This window comes from Pleurodeles waltl, chromosome 4_2, assembly GCF_031143425.1.
Source record: "Pleurodeles waltl isolate 20211129_DDA chromosome 4_2, aPleWal1.hap1.20221129, whole genome shotgun sequence".
NCBI lineage: Eukaryota > Metazoa > Chordata > Amphibia > Caudata > Salamandridae > Pleurodeles > Pleurodeles waltl.
In genome coordinates this window covers 300896357-300918326 of record NC_090443.1, presented here as the reverse complement: position 1 = coordinate 300918326, position 21970 = coordinate 300896357, and the positions used below count along the sequence as shown (strand labels likewise).

Genomic DNA, 21970 nt, shown 5'->3' with positions numbered 1-21970 from the left:
GATGCAAGATCTTCAAATGGTTCCCCACAGACACAAGAAGCAAAGTCACACTTCTGCTCCAGTGCCTGTATACCTTCACAGGTGACATGCTGCATCCTAAAAATCTGCATAACATAACAGACATAACATAACTGTAAGAAAATGGGTGTAGTTAATGGAAATATTGGAGCCTTGTCATGATTTATACTCGCATTTATCTCCTTGGGTCCAGTCAGAGTTATTTGCTTAATCTTCTGCTTAACCCTTTGGTAGCTATTGCACGGAGCAGCAAGGCTTAGCAAAGGAATAATGTGTGAAGCATTTACTAACACCAAATGACGAAGTAAGAAAGTCACCAAACAAGAAAGAACAACAATTAAACTAGAGCACATTTTTATGAATTTTTAGGGTCCTAGATGACTAAAATCCATTGGAGGGTTATGGAGATATGAATTTTTAACACATTTAAAAACGTTAACATCAAGCACAAACAAGCATTACCAAGTCAAAACTCTGCAACCTTTGTAAAACTCTGACCCGGATCAAGCGACCAAATCCACTAAGATAGTGGTCTAGAATGAAACCTTTGGACAGTTACCTGGCCAGTGGAGCATCCTAGAAGCGAGTTCCAAACCTTACAGGACAATTGCTATTGACTTTTATGGGGTGGTTCTGATGCTGAGGGATGCAGGCCTAAGGATGCTCAATGAAACCTCCAGATGCTGTGCGGTCCACAGGGGTAGAGTTCAGTAATCGGTCCACAGGTGAGTAAGGAGTGACTCTGGCCATGGATCGTAGGGTCCCGATAAGAAGTCCTCTTTGCAGGGGTCAAAGGGCTGAAATACAGCAGTTCTGGTGCAACTCTTTGGTGGGGGCTAGAGTCCTTGTAGTCCAACAGATCTGGTCTCTGACAGCTCTCCCAGTTCCAGCAAATTCTAGGGCAGACTTTGGCAAGCTCAGATTCCTTTGCTGGTGCGGCTTGTGGCAGGGAAACTTCCACAGGGCTACCACTTTATTGTTTTGGGCTCTTTCGGCTCTTGTGTCCCTGTAGTGAGTTCCAGGGGACCAGCCACCTGATCCTTGGAGCCTTGCAGTAGATCAGGGCCAGGAATCAACTTTTCCCTGGACCAGACACAAAGAACAGGATTTAAAATCTACTAGTGCAGCAGGTGCTCCGGCACCACCGACTCTCTTTGTGTGATTCAAAGGGGTGCAGAGTGATCTTCTTTTCCTTGGTCCAAATCCGGCGAGTACTAACTTCTTGAGTGCCCAGAGGTACCTATCATATTTCAATAAAGTGCCTGAGGGGACAAAGTAGTCACTAGCAAATGGGCTAGTAGGTCGCCTTCTATATGGTGACACAGTTCCTGTGATGCGTGGCATCTGACTATCCCAGAGTGCACTTTGCATGCCACAGCCAACATGGCTGCGGTCTTCATTGTATATGAGGACCTTGGTAGCCCACTCCTGGGGATATGGTTAACACGGGCAGCACGCCCATGGAAAACTGGTTCTTAAGCCGGTTTTACCTCCTTTGGGCCAGGCTCTACCCGGTCAAGGGGAAACAAAGGGCTTCCAGTTCAGGAATGTTGTCACAGCCGCTTTTCAAAGGCAGCATCAGCCTTTGATGCCTGTCTTTCGGGCTAGCACCCTTGGCAGCCCATCCTGTTCGGGGGGTCACTCTTCCAGTGGGCTTACAGTCTTTGTTCTCAGTCTGGGAGTCGTTCACACGTCTCCTCAGACAGGCAGAAACCTGTATCAGTCCCTGTGCCTTTCTGAAGCCACTAGACTAGCTGGGTCAAAGTATGGCTACTTTCACAAACGTGGCCAGCATTAAGGTGGACTTAAATGCCAACTGCAGCTTTGAGTTGCATTTGATGTTACCTTTAATTTGATACTTTACATGACAGGGTTAGGTAGCCTCTGTCAGACGTTAGAAACATTGGCTTGCCAACCGTTAACTCTGCAATTACGTTGTAAGGCTACTTAATCATCCTCAGCAAGCACTGACATTTTAGGGCTTTGCCGCATGGACATCAGAAAATATGTCTTTCTTAAGAGTATACAGTTCTTTGACATAGAGCTCTATTGGCATGCCTTAGAGAAGACTTACACATACAGCTAAGGGACTTAAGGTGACTTTGACATTAGTGGTAATGGCAGTCTCCAATGGCAGCTCAAAGTTGTGTTTTCACTTTGTCACACACAGAGTGGCACAACCAGTGCTCTTGTGTGCCAAGCCTTACGTGCAATTGGTACCTGGCTACCATATAATAGGGTCTTATAAGTAAGTCGGCACATGCCAATTGGGGGTGTCCAATTCAACATATACTTTTGAAAAGGGAAAGTCAATTGGAACTGAGGTCTGGACAGCAGGCCCCAGTGTACTCTCAAAGTCAAAAACCAGCAGCTAATAGTTCAAAATGGGGCAAACAATTGGGGAAAACCTGAAAAAAGGTCTGTATTCTTACAATAGCACAATATATTTCTTCCTAATTCACATAAAGAGGCATCATTCTGGCTTTCTTGAATTTCCTCCAAGAAAACTCCCACATTCATTAATAGTAATAAATGACATTTCAGGGTGAAAAGTAGACTATTTGGTGAAAGAAGACTTGTGCTGCTTCATTGGTTTCAGCTAGAGCAGCAACATGGCACAGATTTGGCAATTTTCAGTCATAAAACATCTTCAATGTAACTATATCTACCAGCACTAATGTAACCTATTGCATCCTGGTTTTGGTTAAATGCCTTTTGTTTTAACAGATAGTCTTGAAAAATGCAATAGCTTAATCCGTATATACAAATGCACATCATTACCTATTCAAGGTTTGCCTCTCATGAGACATTGTCCACGCTCAGCAGTGGTAATAAATCACATATTATGCTCTTCACAGCTGAATAAATATAACTGTGCTATGCAGTGAAAGTAGGTGTGACCCAATATTAGGTTACTTAGTGCAAATATACTTAAGAATGCACAATCTATTACTTATGACTACATTGCAAAGGCTGACTTTTAGGTTATCATAGTACTGATATGAGGACACTATTGGCTACTTCCTCACATAATCCATGCTAACAATCATGAGACCTCCTTTCTCATGTATCTCACTACACAAACTGAACCCCTTTCATCCTGGTTTTGGTTAAAAATATTTTCTAGAAAAAAAAAAAAAAATCAACATGAAACAATGTGGCATAATCCACACATCAACTGATATGTAGAATACAACATCCATCTCTGAGGGACAGTAAGGGCATTGTGACACACTTTCAATGTGGTTGCTTGACCACAGTCATTTTCTCAGTGTTAAGGTCAGAATGCCCTCGTTGTCATATTCTGTTTCACAACATTGATCTTGGTGTACCAGCTTTGGCATCGTCATTAAATTTCTAAATTTCAGCTATTTTTGTCGTTCACCTTCTTCGTCTTCAGTTTCAAAACATTGTCTCAACGCACCCTCATTACATTCCCTTTCCCAGAGTTGCTTCAACACTCAACACTTCTTGGTCTCAGCTCCTTATTCAGGGTTTGTGAAGCTGCATCTGCTGAAGCCCTTACGTTGTGGGTTGGGACTTAGTCAACCATGCTGTGCAGACTACGCCTGCTTGCTGTAGTTGCTTATATATCCATTTTATGCTTTGTTATCCTGAATTTCTGATGGAAGCTCTAAATATAGAAGATAACACACTGGCTGAATTTCCTCCAGCACTGTGATAGGGTTGTCCACAAAATGCAGGCAGTGGATTCTACTTGGTAGAGTTTCCTTTTGAAATTGGAGTATTTTCGGTTCCCTTAAAACCTTAAATGAAGCAGTAAAACCCACTAAGAAAGTAAATTATTATTTATCTGTACTGGACCACGTCTTTTTACCCGAAGATGTTGATTATTTTTTTCTCTGATATTAATCAGGCCACAGGCAAAATTGCCCCACACTTTTGCTAATCCACTATGCAAAGAAATGTCACAATTCATGCAACCTGTGAAAGAAAAGAAAGATGTCCATGAGAACGTGAAAAGAAGAAGATTAAACACTATCCTTATATAATATGTCTTGTTTGTAAAGCAATTTATCTATGCAATGATTTGTGTGGTTAATACCTTTCGCCTAGGATAATTTGTAGTCTTTTGCTATGACAGTACTTCTCTATGCAAAAATGTGTGATAAGCAATAACATAGGACATGGCGCTTACGCCGGTTGCAATTTATGCTCTGCAGCTAGGTTGGATGTATGCCTGTGTCTTTGTACAACTATACACATTTATGGATTCTTGTGTCAGCAGTAGGTTACTGAACACTGTTTCTTCAGTTCTTGGGAACATTGTCTAACTTCTTTCAGCCATGTATGCGTGCATGAGTTTAAACTTGTATGGTCATTTTGACTGTAACAGGCCTGCCTTGATGATGTTGTTTGCTTGCCTCTGCAATCATGATACTTTAGTTTGGTCTGCTTGGATTGAACATCCAGCAATTCCAGGGATTGTCTTTGGAAAGGGCAACATTACTGCAAGGTCTTCGGGGAAGTATGGTGGATCATCTTTGTCACTGGGTTTTGAAATGGTGTACTCTGTGTCATTTCTTCCCAGAACACTTGTTGCCCTGGATGGAACGCCAGTTGGGCTTGTGCACTCACTTTATGTCATGGGTACCCCTGCGGTACCATTATGTTTTTGTATTTTATGGAGCCAGATCAGTATTATGCTCTGGTCGTCTTCTCGGTCTTGTTGGTTCCTGGGGCTTTCTTTTCTTGTCTATACAGTGTGCTTTGGTCTTTGATTTCTATTTTTGTCTATCCAGTCTGCCAAATATGACTTGTGTCCTTAGTGGGGTGCGTCTAGGGTGGGTATGTATGCCCTTGGTATCCAGGTCATCCGTTCTGTACTTTTGGACAACGTTTTGCACACAGTCACATCAGAAGACTTGATGACTTCATAACTTTTGGTGCACTTGTGTCCATATACTTTTTGGCTTGGGTATTTTAGTACCGTCCTTACTTGTTGATGCTGTTCCACAGACCTGATAGAAGGCTAAGTCTGCAATGAACTTGTGATGAGTAAATCACCTCATGTTTCAGCGACAAGCGTTTAACATATTGAGTCTTCATTGTGATTTACTTTAAGTTTCCTTTCACCTCCATGGCATTCCAGCAAGTGATTTCATTATGACATCAAAAAAGTGACACCAACGTACAACCAATACAGTAAGCACAAGATTAATAAATTCGATTAAGAATGTTTTTATTGTCATTGTATACCATTTTCCACACATCCGACCAGGTCGAAAGCATTATCTTGGTTGTTTAGTAAATTGCTACTGTTTGTGTATAAATGGTACAGCTCTTCGTGTCCCTCACCTGGTCACAGAAGCCCTTCCGGTGTATGACTGAAAGCAAGTTGGTTGTGAATAGCCTATATGGGGAAAAATTGGGTGCAGTGTTTGAAAACTGGAAGCAAGGAAAAGTATTGTGTAGGGTTTCAACACGACATAAGCGTGTATGTTGCAAAAAATGTAAGAGACCGGCACAGTTATGCATGCATGTACTTCCTATCTTTTTGTTGATGTAGTCCTATACGGAGCTCAGCGCCGGGACACTTTTTGAGTAGCTGCACGCTCTACAAATCCCTGCATTCATTCATTCATTCAACCGTTGATGGTGCATATGTAATCCAACATTATGAACATATTATTAGACCGTGCACTTGAAAAGAATTAGAAGCCATCCCCTAGCTTTTAAGGCCATCCCGTAGCACAGTGTGTTTAACCTACTAGGGCCTTGGCATGAATGTTCTTGGGGCATATTGGTCCATTCGGCAGATAGATTATATGTAGTCATAGAAAATTGAGCCACATTTTGGGGAAAAGAAAAGATATTGAGATCTCCTAGGATAAGTAGATTAAGTCAAGTGTGAGATATGATATGAGTCTAGCAGGGCATCGGCAAATGTTGTTTTCTGTGGAGGTGATCAGTAGGCAAGAGGGAACAAGATGGTGAAAGTCATAAGTAATTAACAGCAAATAAGTAAAGTCTCACACTCTGGTGTTGAATGATCTTTGCTCATAGTAGTTATTTGCGACCCATATATTACCTAGAGTGTTGCATTAGCATGCCAAGTGAACACCGTTACCTACTTGGTGTGAAATATGACAGGGGAGTAGCGAATGCACCTCCCAGGCATGGCCATCATATGCCCAACCAATATTGAATATTTTATTGAAAGACATAGCAACCATACGCCCAGCCTCAAACATCAAATGTCCATAGTCTCAAAAGCAAAGCATGGCTTCAAGCACCTGGATATAGGCCAGATAAACACGGTGAGTGCTTCAAATATCTACCCACAAACTTCAAATGTACATGTACTACTACAATGTGAACAATTACAGCAGTAACAGCCCAATCAAAACCTCAGATGCACTGGCACTGCCTCAAATACCCACACTCAAGCATCCTATACACAATAATAGTTTCCACTGCCGGGGTACAAGAGAAAAGCGATGTCCGGACAGAGGGTCAGATGCCAAAACAAAGCCACAATTGAACAAGTACAGTTCTAGTTGCCAGGCCCATCCTCAAATTTCTGCATATGACTCCAGTTCTTCATGCACAGCTTTATATGTTTCCCATAACTCCTCTTTCACCATAAGCTTTGAAATTATGATCCCATTTCAGCTTTTTCGTGCTCTCTTTGGCAAGGATACTGACGCTGCACATGCAGACTAGTCCACATTCTAAATGTGTTTCCATTTAATATTTAGGAATACTCGTGTGTGTTATCAATTTGTCTGCAAAATGTCTGTACCATACTCCCACGTGTTACCTGTATTTAAATTAAAGGAAAATGGTATTTTAAAAAAATCTATGTTTCAAAAATCGTTCAAGGTTATCATGGCAGGACTGTGTGGAAAATATAGCCGGATCTATCAGGGGGGCCCTGAAAGGCTGGGGCTCTTGGCCAGAACCCACTTTGCCCATGCTTTGAACAGCTGCAGTGTCTTCTACATTGCCAAACAGTTTCAACAAAATTAGGAAAATGAGTCTGATTATAAACAGATAAGCTTGGGTCCACACACGTGTGCTGTCCACGCTGACGAAAGTAGTCTTTTCAGTGAAAGGCACGAGACCTCTTTTGTCAATGTGATTATCTCCCCAAAAACACAGATTGCCGTAGAACATCAGCCTCTTTCCTAGTCGCAAGGTAGCCAGCAAAAAAATAAAAAACGTAATTGTTCCTGTTATACGTCTACCCTTCCAGACATACAAACTCTTCTGCAAAATTATATAAAAGAAAGCAAGTCCTCCAGAAATCGCCATTATCATTAGGCGATAACGACGATGATAGGCTACACAAGCAAGAACAGCTTTAGCAAATACATTGCACCATTTTAGAACAGTTAAGTGTTAAATTCTGAGAAAAACAAATTGAGGGAATGTATTTTCCCAATTTACTTCTATTGGGGCAGAGTCAATTTTAGGTGGGAGTCAGCAAAAAAAAAAAGGCATTTTTGGCTTTAAAAATTATTAATCTTCTGCGTGAATCGGGTTTGTGGGCATGTATGACAGTACAGTAGCAGTTTGGACCTGATACACAATTTATTTGACCTTTTCCTTGAATTACCTCAAAAAGGCGATAAAAGTGCCCAGTTCTTGTGGCAAAGTGCATGACACAGGCACACAACAAAAACATGGCTGTGTTCTGACAAGGTACTTTTGCTACATTTGCTGGCATCAACTTATTAATTTTTGAAAATAATATAAATATTATTTTTTGTGAGGTACAATGTTGTGACTTCTCAAGTTCATGACTCTTCTTTCAATACCACAGCCTTTGTGCTGTAGGGAAATGTCTGGGCTAATGGGGGAAAGGTCAGGACCTGTTGGGCAGTTTCAACAATCATGAGCCAATTCCAAGAATTCCGGGGCAATTTAAAGGCATTTCCAGGGGTCATGAAGCAACTCTAAGACCACAAAGTAATTTCAAAGCTCACGGGCGTTTACAGGATTCAAGTGATCATCTCAAAGCTGGAGGGAGAGATTTGGGGAGGGGGATGTGAAGACTTGGGTATTTGCAAATCTTATCGGCTGACTCCACGGTCTGTGGCGTAATTGCATAGGTCCTTGTAGTCTCAATACCCTCTCTGCAACTTGAAGGCTTAGGAGGTCATTTTAAACTTTGTGCTGTTATGCCGAGGCTCAATCTCAAGGCTCAGATAGACAACTTTGAGGTTAATCAGAAATTTCTAAAGCTCTCTGTGCAAAGTCAAGACTCATGGTGTGATTCTTGGGGTCTCCCCAGTAATTTCAAGTCTTGAGGGGTAATTTGGAGACTCATAAAATAATTGCAGACCTTAGGAGGAAATTTCAAGGTACCTAGCGCAATTACAAGGCTCATACATGACAGACATGCACTGACACAAACAGACACTGACATATACAAATTGAAATACTGAGAAGCAAACAACACAAACAGCCACATTGACAAACGCAGGGACCAGTAGAAGCACCTAACTGCAACATCTGTGCTCGCAATCTGTGTTGACTAATCAGACCTGTCATCTGCACTCAAATCTCACCATGTGGCACTGAGGTCCCTGTCACACAACCAAATGAGGCCATGTCAATTGAACTTGTTTGGCGATCTCATCACTTCCCACATCCAAGACTGCTCTCTAGACACACCTCTTCCTACAAGATCGCGATAATGGCTATCAACATACTGACCCTTCGCCCCAATGCATTACCACCTACCACCTTTGCATCTGAAAATCTTTAGTTATGAACATGTTACGTATGCAGTGCTTAATTTGTAAATAAAAATGTGCTGGTGCCCAAACCTTCCTCTTAAACAATTGGCTGCTGCAATTAAATGCGAGAACATGGAATACTGAGGCGGCATAATCCTGAAGCCATCTCAGGCCTCTTCAGTCCATATAGAGCCACTCCCTGCCCCTTCAGCTCACTCTAGCAGCTTTCGGCTTTCTCCCATTTTGACACTTTTTCGTTTTTCCCTTCTTTCGTCCTTCCCATGTGTGTCTTTTGCTCACATCAAATGCTTGAGGCAGAAGAATAAGCCCTGGCCCTCAAAAATAAGTGCTGGTGCTCCACACCGGAAACAACAACCACAAATTAAGCACTGAGTGTATGACACAATTGTACAATTTCTAATGTGTGTATAGTCTTGCTTTCCTCCTCACTTATCAGCCATCACTCCTAGGTGCGTCTATATATGTTACCCACTCTCATTTATGTTATCTCATTGCTATGGCCAGCTTTTCTGGTTGAAGTGTTCATGTTGCTCAAAAAGTACTAGTACTCATTCTATCAAAGACATATGTGACGAGAGATACAGACATTAACACATAGGCAGATTTACAAAAAACACTGACATATGTACAGAGAACCACACAGACAGATATACAGATGTCCACTCACAGAAGAACAGATAGTCAAGAAGACAGACCAGGCAGACCAACCAACAGGCAAGTGCAGTGATACTTAGTGAGGCATGATAGTTACACAGACTAATAAATGGTTGCACAAAGACAAGCATGCAAACAGACAGAGTCATAAAGGCAGATGTAAAGGGACAGTTGCAACTAGCAAAGCAGACATGCAGACACATCTCATAGGCACAAACCTACATAGAGAGACACAGACAACAAGTCTTTCAGACATACAGTTTGCAGGGTGTAGGTGGAACTCGGAGAATTTCATTCCACAGAATTCCGCAGAGTTACATAAAAACTCAGCGAGATTCCACGGATTTCCGCGAGCCAAGGGAAGTCTGTATGGTGCCTGCCTGCACTGATTTTTAGTGCCGGGAACTTGTTCTGCACTGAGAAAACAAGCACAAATGGCACCATGCAGCACACCAGAGGTCGCTGCTCTTCAAGTTGGTTTTGCTGGCTCTCAAGTAGATTTTCTACTTGAGTGGCATCTTTTCCAATGTGAATGGTTGTGACTGCCCGCGTTGGGAAAATCTCACCAGGTAAACACCTAGCACCCAAAAATCACACTAGGAGATGTGAATTCTACCTTACCAACTTACTATTGGCAAGCTACGTGTGAGAAAAAACTGTGGCGGACTTTGGCTGGAACTCTGTGCCACATGCATAACACAGAGTGTCCAAAACTCCACAAAGTCCGCCGGTGGAGCAGAATTATTCGCCCAACCCTAACAGTTTGACGCAGGCAAACGTTGAGACTGAAGGCCATGTACACACAAACAAACATACACACTCACAGATATGCATACAGACACAGGTAACCACGTAGTCATTCTGATGAGTACAGACAGATGAGCAGATGCACACTGAAAGACATATGGTGCGCTCACAGACATACAAACAAAATAACAGACAGATAGACACACACCTACGGTTAGACACAGGAAGATATACAGGCAGACACAGAAATACAAATAGCCACAAAAGGGCACATTCACAAATACAGATAGATACAAGCACACACATGCACAAAGACACTAACACAAGGGGACACAGCAGACTGACACAGTCATGAACACAGGTAGACAGAGATAGAAATAATGGTCCAAACTCACAGGGACTCGGTCTCTCTCTCTCTCACACACACACGCACACAATTTATATTTCTCTCTGTCTATCTGTCGCTCTTTCTTTCTCTCTGTCACTCTCTCTCTCTCTGTCCTCGGGACACACAGTCACTCACAAATACAAATAGATAAAATCAGACGCACTTAAAGTCATTATCTCACAGGCAGTCCTGTACACACACGCTCGGATTTATGCCACAATATCGAGGATAGAAATATCATCCAGCCAGAAATATTGTAGCAAAAATATCCACTACCCGAATACTGTGAAGGTTAGTATATATTGTGAGAATAGATGTATTATTCTTAAATCCACAACCAGGTACTTTGAAGCTATATATCGATAGTGACAAGGTAGATCTGTGTGGCCTTAAGTTTAGTAAACCTGTACTTTCCAATATGTGATTACCTTCACCACATTCTGGTAGAAGTGGTCTTGACACAGTATTTTGGTAGCGCAGTATTACAAGCTCCGTATTCTGGCAGTAAACCGCTGGCTCGCGAGCCCCGAGGTACAACCAGAAACACTTCCGGGGACTTTTCGAGCCGGGTCCTCGGGGGCTCCGAGCTATTAACACGGCTGGCACAAGGGTAGTCCAATGGGGCTGCCCCGGGCCTGGCCCCCCAGGAGTCTGGTAATTAGGTAAGCACTGCCACAGTGCCTGGCACAGGCTAGGGAATAAACTCACACTAATTAATGTACTCAGCTTTCCGAAAATGAGTGTGATTAAGGGACTCTCAGAGGAGCCTCGTGCAGACGGCGGGACAGTGAGCTTTGTGCTTGAAGGGAAATACACAAATAAATGTTTGGAAGACTATAATCGAAGAGACAGTATGCCAAGGTGAACACTAGCTCAAAAGGAGGGTAATTGGTTTGCAAATGTCACCAGAAGCCTCTAATCGCTTTGTTGAGCCATAATGCCCGTTTCGGTTACATATTTCATTTTGCATTGCATGCCTGGTTTCCTTTAATTGTCATGAAAATGTTCAGCATTTTTTTTTTTTAACAGGAAAATACTAAAGCAGCGAGTTTATTGTTTTAATACACTGTTGGGTTGTCTGTGGTATTTAACAGCAAACTAAAATAGCTACCTATAGTTGGGCCTACACTGAAGACGTATCTCTTGTTTTTGAAGAATCATTTTTCTGCAGTGCTAAAGGATTTTACATCTCTTTCCCATGTTCAGTTAACAATGGACTGTTGACTGTACAGAAACCCTCGTTTTTCTTTACATTTCACTGAGAAAATATTTATAGAACAAAGGGGCAATGCCTAACCTAGAAAATGGGTGTTATTATTAAAGTCCATTTTCATGCCTATAGGCCAAACTACAGACGAGGAGGAGGTGAGTGAGGGTCATTGCGCGGGCTTCCCATTAGTTGAAATCCAATTTCTGACTGGAATTATTTCGGTTTCCGAAATCAGAGTTGGACGGTGAAGTTTTCGCTTCTTCGCGTGAGCTACAAAATGTTTCTTGTGTGGGCGCTTCTAGAAACGTTGGACTTCTTGAACAGGCTTCACCAAATACGACATAATCACTCTTAGCTGTCCCGACTTTAAGCTTAAGGTTTCATGCAGGTTGGTTAAAGCTCTAGGTTGCCAAATATTTCGATGTGTAATGGCAGGGAAGAGAGAACGATGACTACGGAGTCACTATTGTCGACCCTCTTATACATGTTATGACAGTGTCGCATGATGGCTTTGCTTTTGCCTGTAACTTTGATTTTATTTTGTACATATACAAAGTAAATCGGGTTCGCATTTCCTCCTGAAATGCGCATGCATTGCACATTCAAAGTCAGGAAAAACATTGGTCAAGAGCGTTATATTTTTAAGTGTTTTTTTTAAGTAATTTTTTTATCACTTTTTAAGTCTGGCCTACTGACATCTTTAGCTGTTTCGCCATGTTCATGTTTTCCCCCCAAAAAAAATCCTAATTAAAACATACAGCCGTATAAATAGAGGAGCTTTCGATCTTCCCTCTTCATCCATTGGTATGTTCAGGTGTAATTCACTTTTTGCTTCCACCCACCACAGCCTCCACTATGTGTCAACGATCAGCCCAAATCAGCCATTGGCTCCTTTCACTGTGAGTGACTGCATTTTGCTTTTGCCCATGTGCACATTCAACTAGAAAATTGTCATTTCATTGTTAGGACTCAGTTTTCATCTTTTTTTTCTTTTTCAATTGGTCCATTTTGTGATGGGTAATTTTTTGATTTTCTTTCATTCCAGACATATTTATCCCACTGTTAGACATGTTTAATTTTAATTTATGTTTTACATTTATTTTGCACTTTTAATGTCTATTGTAAAAATCAGTGGCTTGCCAAGGTCGGACCTATTGGTTTTTCCAATGCTTGTTTAATTTATATCCAAACATTATGCAAACTAAATGTCTTGCACATTAGTTAATGTAGTCGCTTCGCTGTCCACTTCGCTGACTATCCTGAAGCAGGACAATAAGACCAAATGAATGTCCATTACAACGAACATTGCACATTAGGAAAAACAAATGTACATTTTCTTCCACAAGTGTACATTTATCAAGACGAATGTATATTCACAACAACAAAGGAACGTTATCACATTATACGTGTATAAGCTTTGTACGTGAACAAGGCTCTGTGAGCTGAAACATGTCATTGGGTGGTTGTTGATCACATGACTGAAACACCAAGCAAGTGTCCCGAAAGAACATGTGTGTCACATGTGTGTCCGACCAACTGTCTGGCTAAAACGATTAAAGATAAAATGTCAGCTGGATTGGGCCTTATCAACAAGGAGTTTTCCCCCAAAAAATTCTTCTCGCACAGCAATTCAAACACAACAATAAATAAATAAAGACATAAGTACAAACACCATACCTTATTCAATACCTTCCAATTAGATAGATTATGCAAGCATTTTCTTTCCTAATTATTCTCCGTGAATTACACACAGTTGAATTGTTTTGATTGTGTGTTTAGTCGGGAGCGATGTGTAGCTTAGTGCTTTCTTCAGAGCACTGGCGTGTCCCGTAGGCCTCTGTGTACAGCACCAGGGCCCGGCCAAATGACCTTTGTGAAGCACACACAGGGCCCCTTATGTGCCCCGCGCTGCTGAACCCGTGTCCTGACCCTACCGGGCCAGTGATACCGCCTCGTGCCCTTGTGATGATGCTATTTGAGATTTCATCGGAGATGCCATGTTTGAAATCATGAGTGCACTGGGTGGGGTTAAGGTTGCACTGGTATCAGTGTATTTGGTTATGTATAGTAACAATCGGGTCCCTTCAGCTGACGTTTTTACATAAATATATACGTGTGTGTTACGCATACCAGTGTATATATCACTCTGTTTAGGAGTTAAGAAAGTTGCTTCCTGTTCTAAGGTTAATGCTACCTCTGAGCCCATTTTGGGGGCTAAGAACCAGATGCTTCATTTTTATAGTACAACACATTCTGAGACAAAATAGGCGCACTTATGCTAAACATCACGATGGAGGTGAGCTAGATGACAATTGGCACATGATGGTCTGATAACGTTGTTCCATTTGTAGTGGCTACGAAGAAGTCGACGAGTTTTAAGACACAGACACACATGGGTATTCGGATATTTGTTTTGTGACAACGTGTCAAATTCATTTCTCTTCTACCGTCTCTCTGTGCTCTCAGGGTCTCGTTCAGAGGTGCAGTTCTTCGGGTTACTGTGATATAGCTTACAACATATATTAATACTACACAACATATAATTACACTACATGATGTGCATGCAGCTGTCCATTGTTGCACTCTTGATGCTGTGTGATCAACACTGGTGGACATGGCCTTCGTTATGCAATGACTGTGCCTTTGCTGTTTTGCTAGGTATGGCCATTGCTTTGCCATTTCAACATTTCTAATATGCATTGCCCTCTTTTTGCAATGAGAAAAACATTATTGGGGTGTTGGGTATGACCATCTCGTTGAATCGAAGGCATTCCATTTGCGAATAGCCCTCCCTACGCAACAATGACATTTCTGGTGGATTGTTGGGCAAGACTTTCTCTATGCCACGCAGGTACCTATGATGGGATGTTGGTTATATCCATCCCTGCAGTTGGATATGGCCTTCTTTCTGCAGCACACACACCTCTATTGGGTTATATCAGTCACTAGTCAGCGAGGAAACCTCTGTCAAGATGCTGGGCAAGGCACTGTTTGTACAGTGAGGACACTTCTTTTGTGAATAGTCCTATCTGTGCAGTCATGGCACCTCTGTTGTGTTACTGTGTTTAGGCTGCTTCGTACAGTAAAGCACCTCTAGTAAATCGATTGCTTGGCCGATAGATTATTTAGGGGCTTTTGAGTAGCATCCTAAACTTTGACAACATCCCTGTTAGATACATCAATTGCCATAGACAATACATACTGCACTTCCAAACCCCCTTACCTTGTCGGCCATTATCATGGATGAGCCACCATGGATGCCAAGGATGGGCGTTAGTGTCTGGGCAGATATGAAGTCCAGAATCTGTGCAATGGCTTCCTGGTCAGTGTCATCACCGAAGACCACGCCCTGGATCTTCTTGTCAGACATGAGGTCACAGATGCGGGTGATGATGCTTTTGGGGTCCGTCTCGTTCATCTTGACCAGCTCCACCCGCGGCACGACCAGGAGGTCGTGAAAGTCGTCCTTCTCGTGGGCATCCTTGATGGCTACCTCGTCTGACGTGCCCACGAGGATGACGGCGATGCCTATAGTGGCTTGCTTCTGCCCGTGGCCGCCAGTGGTGGCCAGCAGGAGGATCAGGCAGATTTTGAAGAGGTAGCAACCTCCCACAGGCCTCATCTTCAGCTGTTGAACTTCCTGCAAAGTGGAAACAGAGAAAGGCAATAGGGAGAAGTGAAACAATATGAAGACATCTACAGTCAATACTGTGAGAAATTGCAGCATGTATTGCTAATATCAATAATAAGAATTTAAACTAGATATAGAAGGCTCAGAGAATATACAAAGAACATTCGTTCTTGAGGACACCACCCTTAAAAGGATTCAAAGCTGTGCACAGTTGGCCCACCCACTGCTGTCTAACATCAGCTTGCACTTCTATCGGATGCCAATAGACATACCCTCGGACCTCCACTCTGCAGTTGGATGTCAACCTCGAGCTGTAACCCCACACTCATCCCTACCCCTCGCCAATATGGATCTTAGTCCTGTCTCATGCTGTCACCCCCACTCTCCGCCCTCATTGACTCACATTGCTGTTGTACTGTGGCCATCAGATTTACCAGGCATCGACCCCCACACTTGTCCATCAGTGACCCCCACTTCTGCTGGACATTGGTTCTCTACTTTTGTCCCATAACGGCCTCTATACCTGTCCCTCACCTACCACTGTCCTGTGTCCTATGCCCACGCCACCTTGCCTCCCACATCAGGTCCCAGGTCAACGCACAGTCCTGTTCCACATCAACTACTACTCTTGCCCTAAACGAACCCTCAATTATTTCAAGCATGACCCCCACTTCTGGCTCATACCTCTCCACCACCTTGCAGATTAACACTCTTTATTCTGACTCGCTTCTTCCCCATGATATTAGATTCACAGTATTGGCTAATGGGGCCACACAAATCTGGTTCATGGAAGTGTCTGCTAAAGGGCGGACGGGGTAGTTCACAATACTTGCTGAGTGGGCTGCACAGTACTGGAAGGATGCTGCACAGTACATGGCTGAGGGAGCTGGAAATACTGTCTGTGGGCTGACAATACGGGCTGATGGAATGGCGCAATATTAGCTGATGGGTCTGTCCAGTATGGGCTGTGGCGTGTACAGTTATGGGAATTTTTTTCAGGTGTCTGAGGGCAATAAAGTGTAAGTGAATTGGACATTCAGAACATTTTACTCCTGGTGCCTTAGAGCTTACTCTTACTATTGAACCCAAAATTAAACACTTAACACACTTTTAGCTCTGGCCCTCAGGGTAGTGAAGTCCAGTAGTCCAATCTTTACTCAGAAAGGCGTGTAGGGCTATATTCTCACCATTCAATAAAACATCAAATAACAAATTTTAAATCATTGCCCAAACAGTACTTCAGTTAGTAAAAGAAAAGTACTTTAATTCTAACACACTATGCGGTTACTATACATAATCATAAGAAGGCTTTGTGAACGATATACCCAGGGACAGATAGCCTACGGGTTATTGGCCCTTGGCTCCCTAAGGGGAATCTCAGGGGAATTTTCTCTGGAGTGGGATAATGTGGTTCTATTCGCCCTTCTACCAAACATTCTCATTTGCAGTCACAAAACGTGCTCTTTCTTTCCTCATTCCCATTTGGGATGACTTTTGGGTGCTTTCTACCCTTCATGGTGGTTCATGAAGACCAAGCCTGTGGTTCTTCTTGTAACTGATGGAGGCCCCTAGGAGTGGAATGTGCAGTCTTCTATTTGGCATCAGGTGCCTGTGCAACCTGCATGCAGCCACTAGTCAGAACAAAAGTATTAAAATACTTGGGTGCACACAATCTGTCCATCAGCTGGTCAGCACGGGGGATAGGATGGGCATACATTTTTGTGACAGTGTTGAAGGCCCAATAGTCTATGCGAAGTTGCAGGTCCATTGACCCCTGCATAGGAATTAGTTCCACTTGGGTATCCCATTGTCTACCGGAGCACTTCATTACTCCCAGATCCAACATCTTGGTCCATTCTACCTTGGTATACTCCGGGACTCAAACTGGCATCCTGTATAGTTTGGTTTTCATTGACAAACTAACCCCACAGTGTCTATGACATTATCACAGACTAAAGTGTATCTATGGTAAGTTAGAAGAGGTGGGTAAAGCGTCCAAATGCTTCCTTACACTTCATCTGTTGTTCAGGAGTCTAAACAGGGGCCATTTACTGTGCAAGGTCTGAGAGCGGCTCACTCTACTACTTGATCTCTTCTGAAATTGCTAAGATGCTATTAGTGCAGTCTCTTCCAATGTAGGCTTTATCATGTTCACATGGAACACACATTGGGCTTCCCAAATGCCACATGCGTTATCTAGGTACTTGACATCAGAATTCTTTCTGACTTATTTGTAGGCGCCACGCCACTTTTCTCCAAAGCTCAATGACAAATTGGTTTGAGCACCAAAACCTTCTGTTCCTCTTGGTACCTAATCGGCATACCTTCTGGTCAGAACATTCCTTCTTTAGGCATCCTAACCTGAAGTTTACTTTTCTCCTTGTTCATCAGTGGAGCCATTAGCTTCCTAAGGCCCACAACATAGGCCACTACATTCTGGCTTGAGGACTCAGAGTTACCTTCCCACCCCTTTCTGACCAAAGTCAGTGGTTTGTAGACAGGATGCCCAAACAGAAGCTACCAACCCTTACAATGGGCCCACAACACTATTGCGCCACCACTGCCACCAAACCAGTTGTTTATTAAAGTTGTGCTTAGGTCAGATACCACAAGAAATCCAACCCCAGAGAAGATTTCAAAGTCCTTGGCAATCGGGCTTCCTCTGAGGTAAAGCTTGGCATATCTTGTGGCATGATCCACTGAAACCAAAATGTGTTTGTTGGGGATACTGAGTGGGGCCAAAGGGACCAAATGTATCTATGCCCACCCTCTCAATCGGCACACTGACCATGATTATAGGTGCCCTAATTTTACTTTAAGATTTGCAACTCATTTGACAATGGGGACATGAACTGCAAAGCCTCTCTGCATCTCAGTCTGTACCTGACCAGTAGAACACAGGTTCCAATATGTCTTTGGTCATCTTTATTGCCAGCTGCCCTGCTAACGGTATCCCATGGGCTAGCAACAACAGGAACATCTTGTGTTCTTGCAGAAAAAACAGCCTCATGCTAATTCCTGGTTCTGAATCTATGGGTTTAATCTGTAGCAGCCCATCCACCTTAGTTGGAATTTGCCCTGGGCAACCATACTTGGACCCACAAGAGTAGAACACCCTTTCTGTGCCTGGCAGAGCTCTTCATCGGAGAGTCCTCGAGCAGTTAACAACTCCTGCAGCTTTGTCAGTAACCCAGACTCCATCACATGGTCCACCTCTGGGTCCTCATCCTGCTCCACATGTGGAGTAGTGGTGATGGGCACAATGGTCAATGTCTTCTCAGAGCCCTGGACTGCACTACAGTACTCTCTCCTGGTCCTTTCACTCTAGCAGTGACCCACCCTCCTCCTGAGGCTGCCGGTGACATCATCTAGGTAATGTAGAACTCTGGCCCTGGCACTAAACCAGGTTTAATCAAGTCATTGCCCAGCAGGCACCATGCATCCTGTTTCTCTCTCACCCCTGCATTGACTAGGGCCATCTGGCTGTTGACTCCACATTGTACCTGTTGGATAACAGGCCATTGCAATAGTACCAGGTAGAATCTATGTGAGTTTGAGATACTTCCTCTAAACCATAGTCCTGTAGATACCACTATCCCACAGGGCACGAACCTTCATCAAATTGACACCAACCTCACTAACAAACCTGATGGTGCTTTGGTGAATCAGATCATCTGGATCCCTGTTCCAGATGTCAGTAGTAACTAGTTTGAGAGCCACTGGGTCCTCACTGGTACCCATCTCTACTGATAACATACTACCTAGCAGTGGTCACTTGGCTCTTACCTGGAATGCTTCTTGTAATTCCCTTCTGTCTGGCACTCAAAACAGGTTACCACATTGGGCATGCAGGAAGTCTCTTTCCCCTGCTTCCGTTTACAGGATTTGACTAGGAAGACAGCTTCTCTTAGGATTCAGTCATTTTTGGGATGCCTCAGAACCATTCTGGCCCTTCCTTTCTTATCAGGAACCCTTCTGCTAGGAACTATTCTCCATCTAAGGCTTTGAACTATGCATCTGTAGCCCCTTGCTCACTCCGTTAACTAACACTTGTCAGCTGGAACAGCAAGCTTCTCTGGCTCCTTTTCAGTAAGGTCAGACAAGTAGTGTCTGAGCAGGTGAGAGTAGTCTCCGCAGAGTCACTCTGCTATCATTATCTCATTTAAAGACATGAAATTCTCTACTTACATCCCTCTCACCCACTAATTCCAGCCATGTAACTGGTGCATATTAAAGAAGTACCAATACTTTCAGGTCAAATGTGTGCTATATAAAAACTGCAGTAAAATACACAAAGAGATAAAAGCAAAGCATTAACACAAAAAGAAGAAACACGTTCTATAGGAAAGTACCATCTTGCCTGGCATGTTACCCCCATTTTTCACTGTATATATGTTGTTTTAGTTGTATGTGTCACTGGGACCCTGGTAACCCAGGGCCCCAGTGCTCATAAGTGTGCCTGAATGTGTTACCTGTGTAGTGACTAACTGTCTCACTGAGGCTCTGCTAATCAGAACCTCAGTGGTTATGCTCTCTCATTTCTTTCCAAATTGTCACTGACAGGCTAGTGACCATTTTTACCAATTTACATTGGCTTACTGGAACACCCTTATAATTCCCTAGTATATGGTACTGAGGTACCCAGGGTATTGGGGTTCCAGGAGATCCCTATGGGCTGCAGCATTTCTTTTGCCACCCATAGGGAGCTCTGACAATTCTTACACAGGCCTGCCACTGCAGCCTGAGTGAAATAACGTCCACGTTATTTCACAGCCATTTTACACTGCACTTAAGTAACTTATAAGTCACCTATATGTCTAACCTTTACCTGGTAAAGGTTAGGTGCAAAGTTACTTAGTGTGAGGGCACCCTGGCACTAGCCAAGGTGCCCCCACATTGTTCAGAGCCAATTCCCTGAACTTTGTGAGTGCGGGGACACCATTACACGCGTGCACTACATATAGGTCACTACCTATATGTAGCTTCACCATGGTAACTCCGAATATGGCCATGTAACATGTCTATGATCATGGAATTGCCTCCTCTATGCCATCCTGGCATAGTTGGCACAATCCCATGATCCCAGTGGTCTGTAGCACAGACCCTGGTACTGCCAAACTGCCCTTCCTGGGGTTTCACTGCAGCTGCTGCTGCTGCCAACCCCTCAGACAGGCAGCTGCCCTCCTGGGGTCCAGCCAGGCCTGGCCCAGGATGGCAGAACAAAGAACTTCCTCTGAGAGAGGGTGTGACACCCTCTCCCTTTGGAAAATGGTGTGAAGGCAGGGGAGGAGTAGCCTCCCCCAGCCTCTGGAAATGCTTTGTTGGGAACAGATGTGCCCAATTCTGCATAAGCCAGTCTACACCGGTTCAGGGGACCCCTTAGCCCTGCTCTGGCGCGAAACTAGACAAAGGAAAGGTGAGTGACCACTCCCCTGACCTGCACCTCCCCTGGGAGGTGTCCAGAGCTCCTCCAGTGTGCTCCAGACCTCTGCCATCTTGGAAACAGAGGTGCTGCTGGCACACTGGACTGCTCTGAGTGGCCAGTGCCACCAGGTGACGTCAGAGACTCCTGCTGATAGGCTCCTTCAGGTGTTAGTAGCCTATCCTCTCTCCTAGGTAGCCAAACCCTCTTTTCTGGCTATTTAGGGTCTCTGTCTCTGGGGAAACTTCAGATAACGAATGCATGAGCTCAGCCGAGTTCCTCTGCATCTCTCTCTTCACCTTCTGATAAGGAATCGACTGCTGACCGCGCTGGAAGCCTGCAAACCTGCAACATAGTAGCAAAGACGACTACTGCAACTCTGTAACGCTGATCCTGCCGCCTTCTCGACTGTTTTCCTGCTTGTGCATGCTGTGGGGGTAGTCTGCCTCCTCTCTGCACCTGAAGCTCCGAAGAAATCTCCCGTGGGTCGACGGAATCTTCCCCCTGCAACCGCAGGCACCAAAAAGCTGCATTACCGGTCCCTTGGGTCTCCTCTCAGCACGACGAGCGAGGTCCCTCGAATCCAGCGACTCTGTCCAAGTGACCCACACGGTCCAGTGACTCTTCAGTCCAAGTTTGGTGGAGGTAAGTCCTTGCCTCACCTCGCTGGGCTGCATTGCTGGGAACCGCAACTTTGCAGCTACTCCGGCCCCTGTGCACTTCCGGCGGAAATCCTTTGTGCACAGCCAAGCCTGGGTCCACGGCACTTTAACCTGCATTGCACGACTTTCTAAGTTGGTCTCCGGCGACGTGGGACTCCTTTGTGCAACTTCGGCGAGCACCGTTTCACGCATCCTCGTAGTGCCTGTTTCTGGCACTTCTCCGGGTGCTACCTGCTTCAGTGAGGGCTCTTTGTCTTGCTCGACGTCCCCTCTCTCTTCAGGTCCAATTTGCGACCTCCTGGTCCCTCCTGGGCCCCAGCAGCGTCCAAAAACGCCAAACGCACGATTTGCGACTAGCAAGGCTTGTTGGCGTCCTTTCGGCGGGAAAACACTTCTGCACGACTCTCCAAGGCGAGAGGGATCCGTCCACCAAAGGGGAAGTCTCTAGCCCTTTTCGTTCCTGCAGAAACCCCAGCTTCTTCTGTCCAGTAGAAGCTTCTTTGCACCCG

The 21970-nt window shown here is 44.1% G+C and overlaps 1 protein-coding gene across 1 annotated transcript in view; it reads right to left on the bottom strand.

Annotated features, from left to right (window-relative positions):
• Positions 1–21970, bottom strand: part of GRIN2B (glutamate ionotropic receptor NMDA type subunit 2B) — a 396105-nt gene that overhangs the window by 319352 nt on the left and 54783 nt on the right. Inside the window, exon 3 of the mRNA XM_069231240.1 lies at positions 14970–15386. Within this exon, the coding sequence (XP_069087341.1) occupies positions 14970–15368 (399 nt within the window). The 5' untranslated portion in view covers positions 15369–15386. The remainder of the gene's footprint in view (positions 1–14969; positions 15387–21970) is intronic.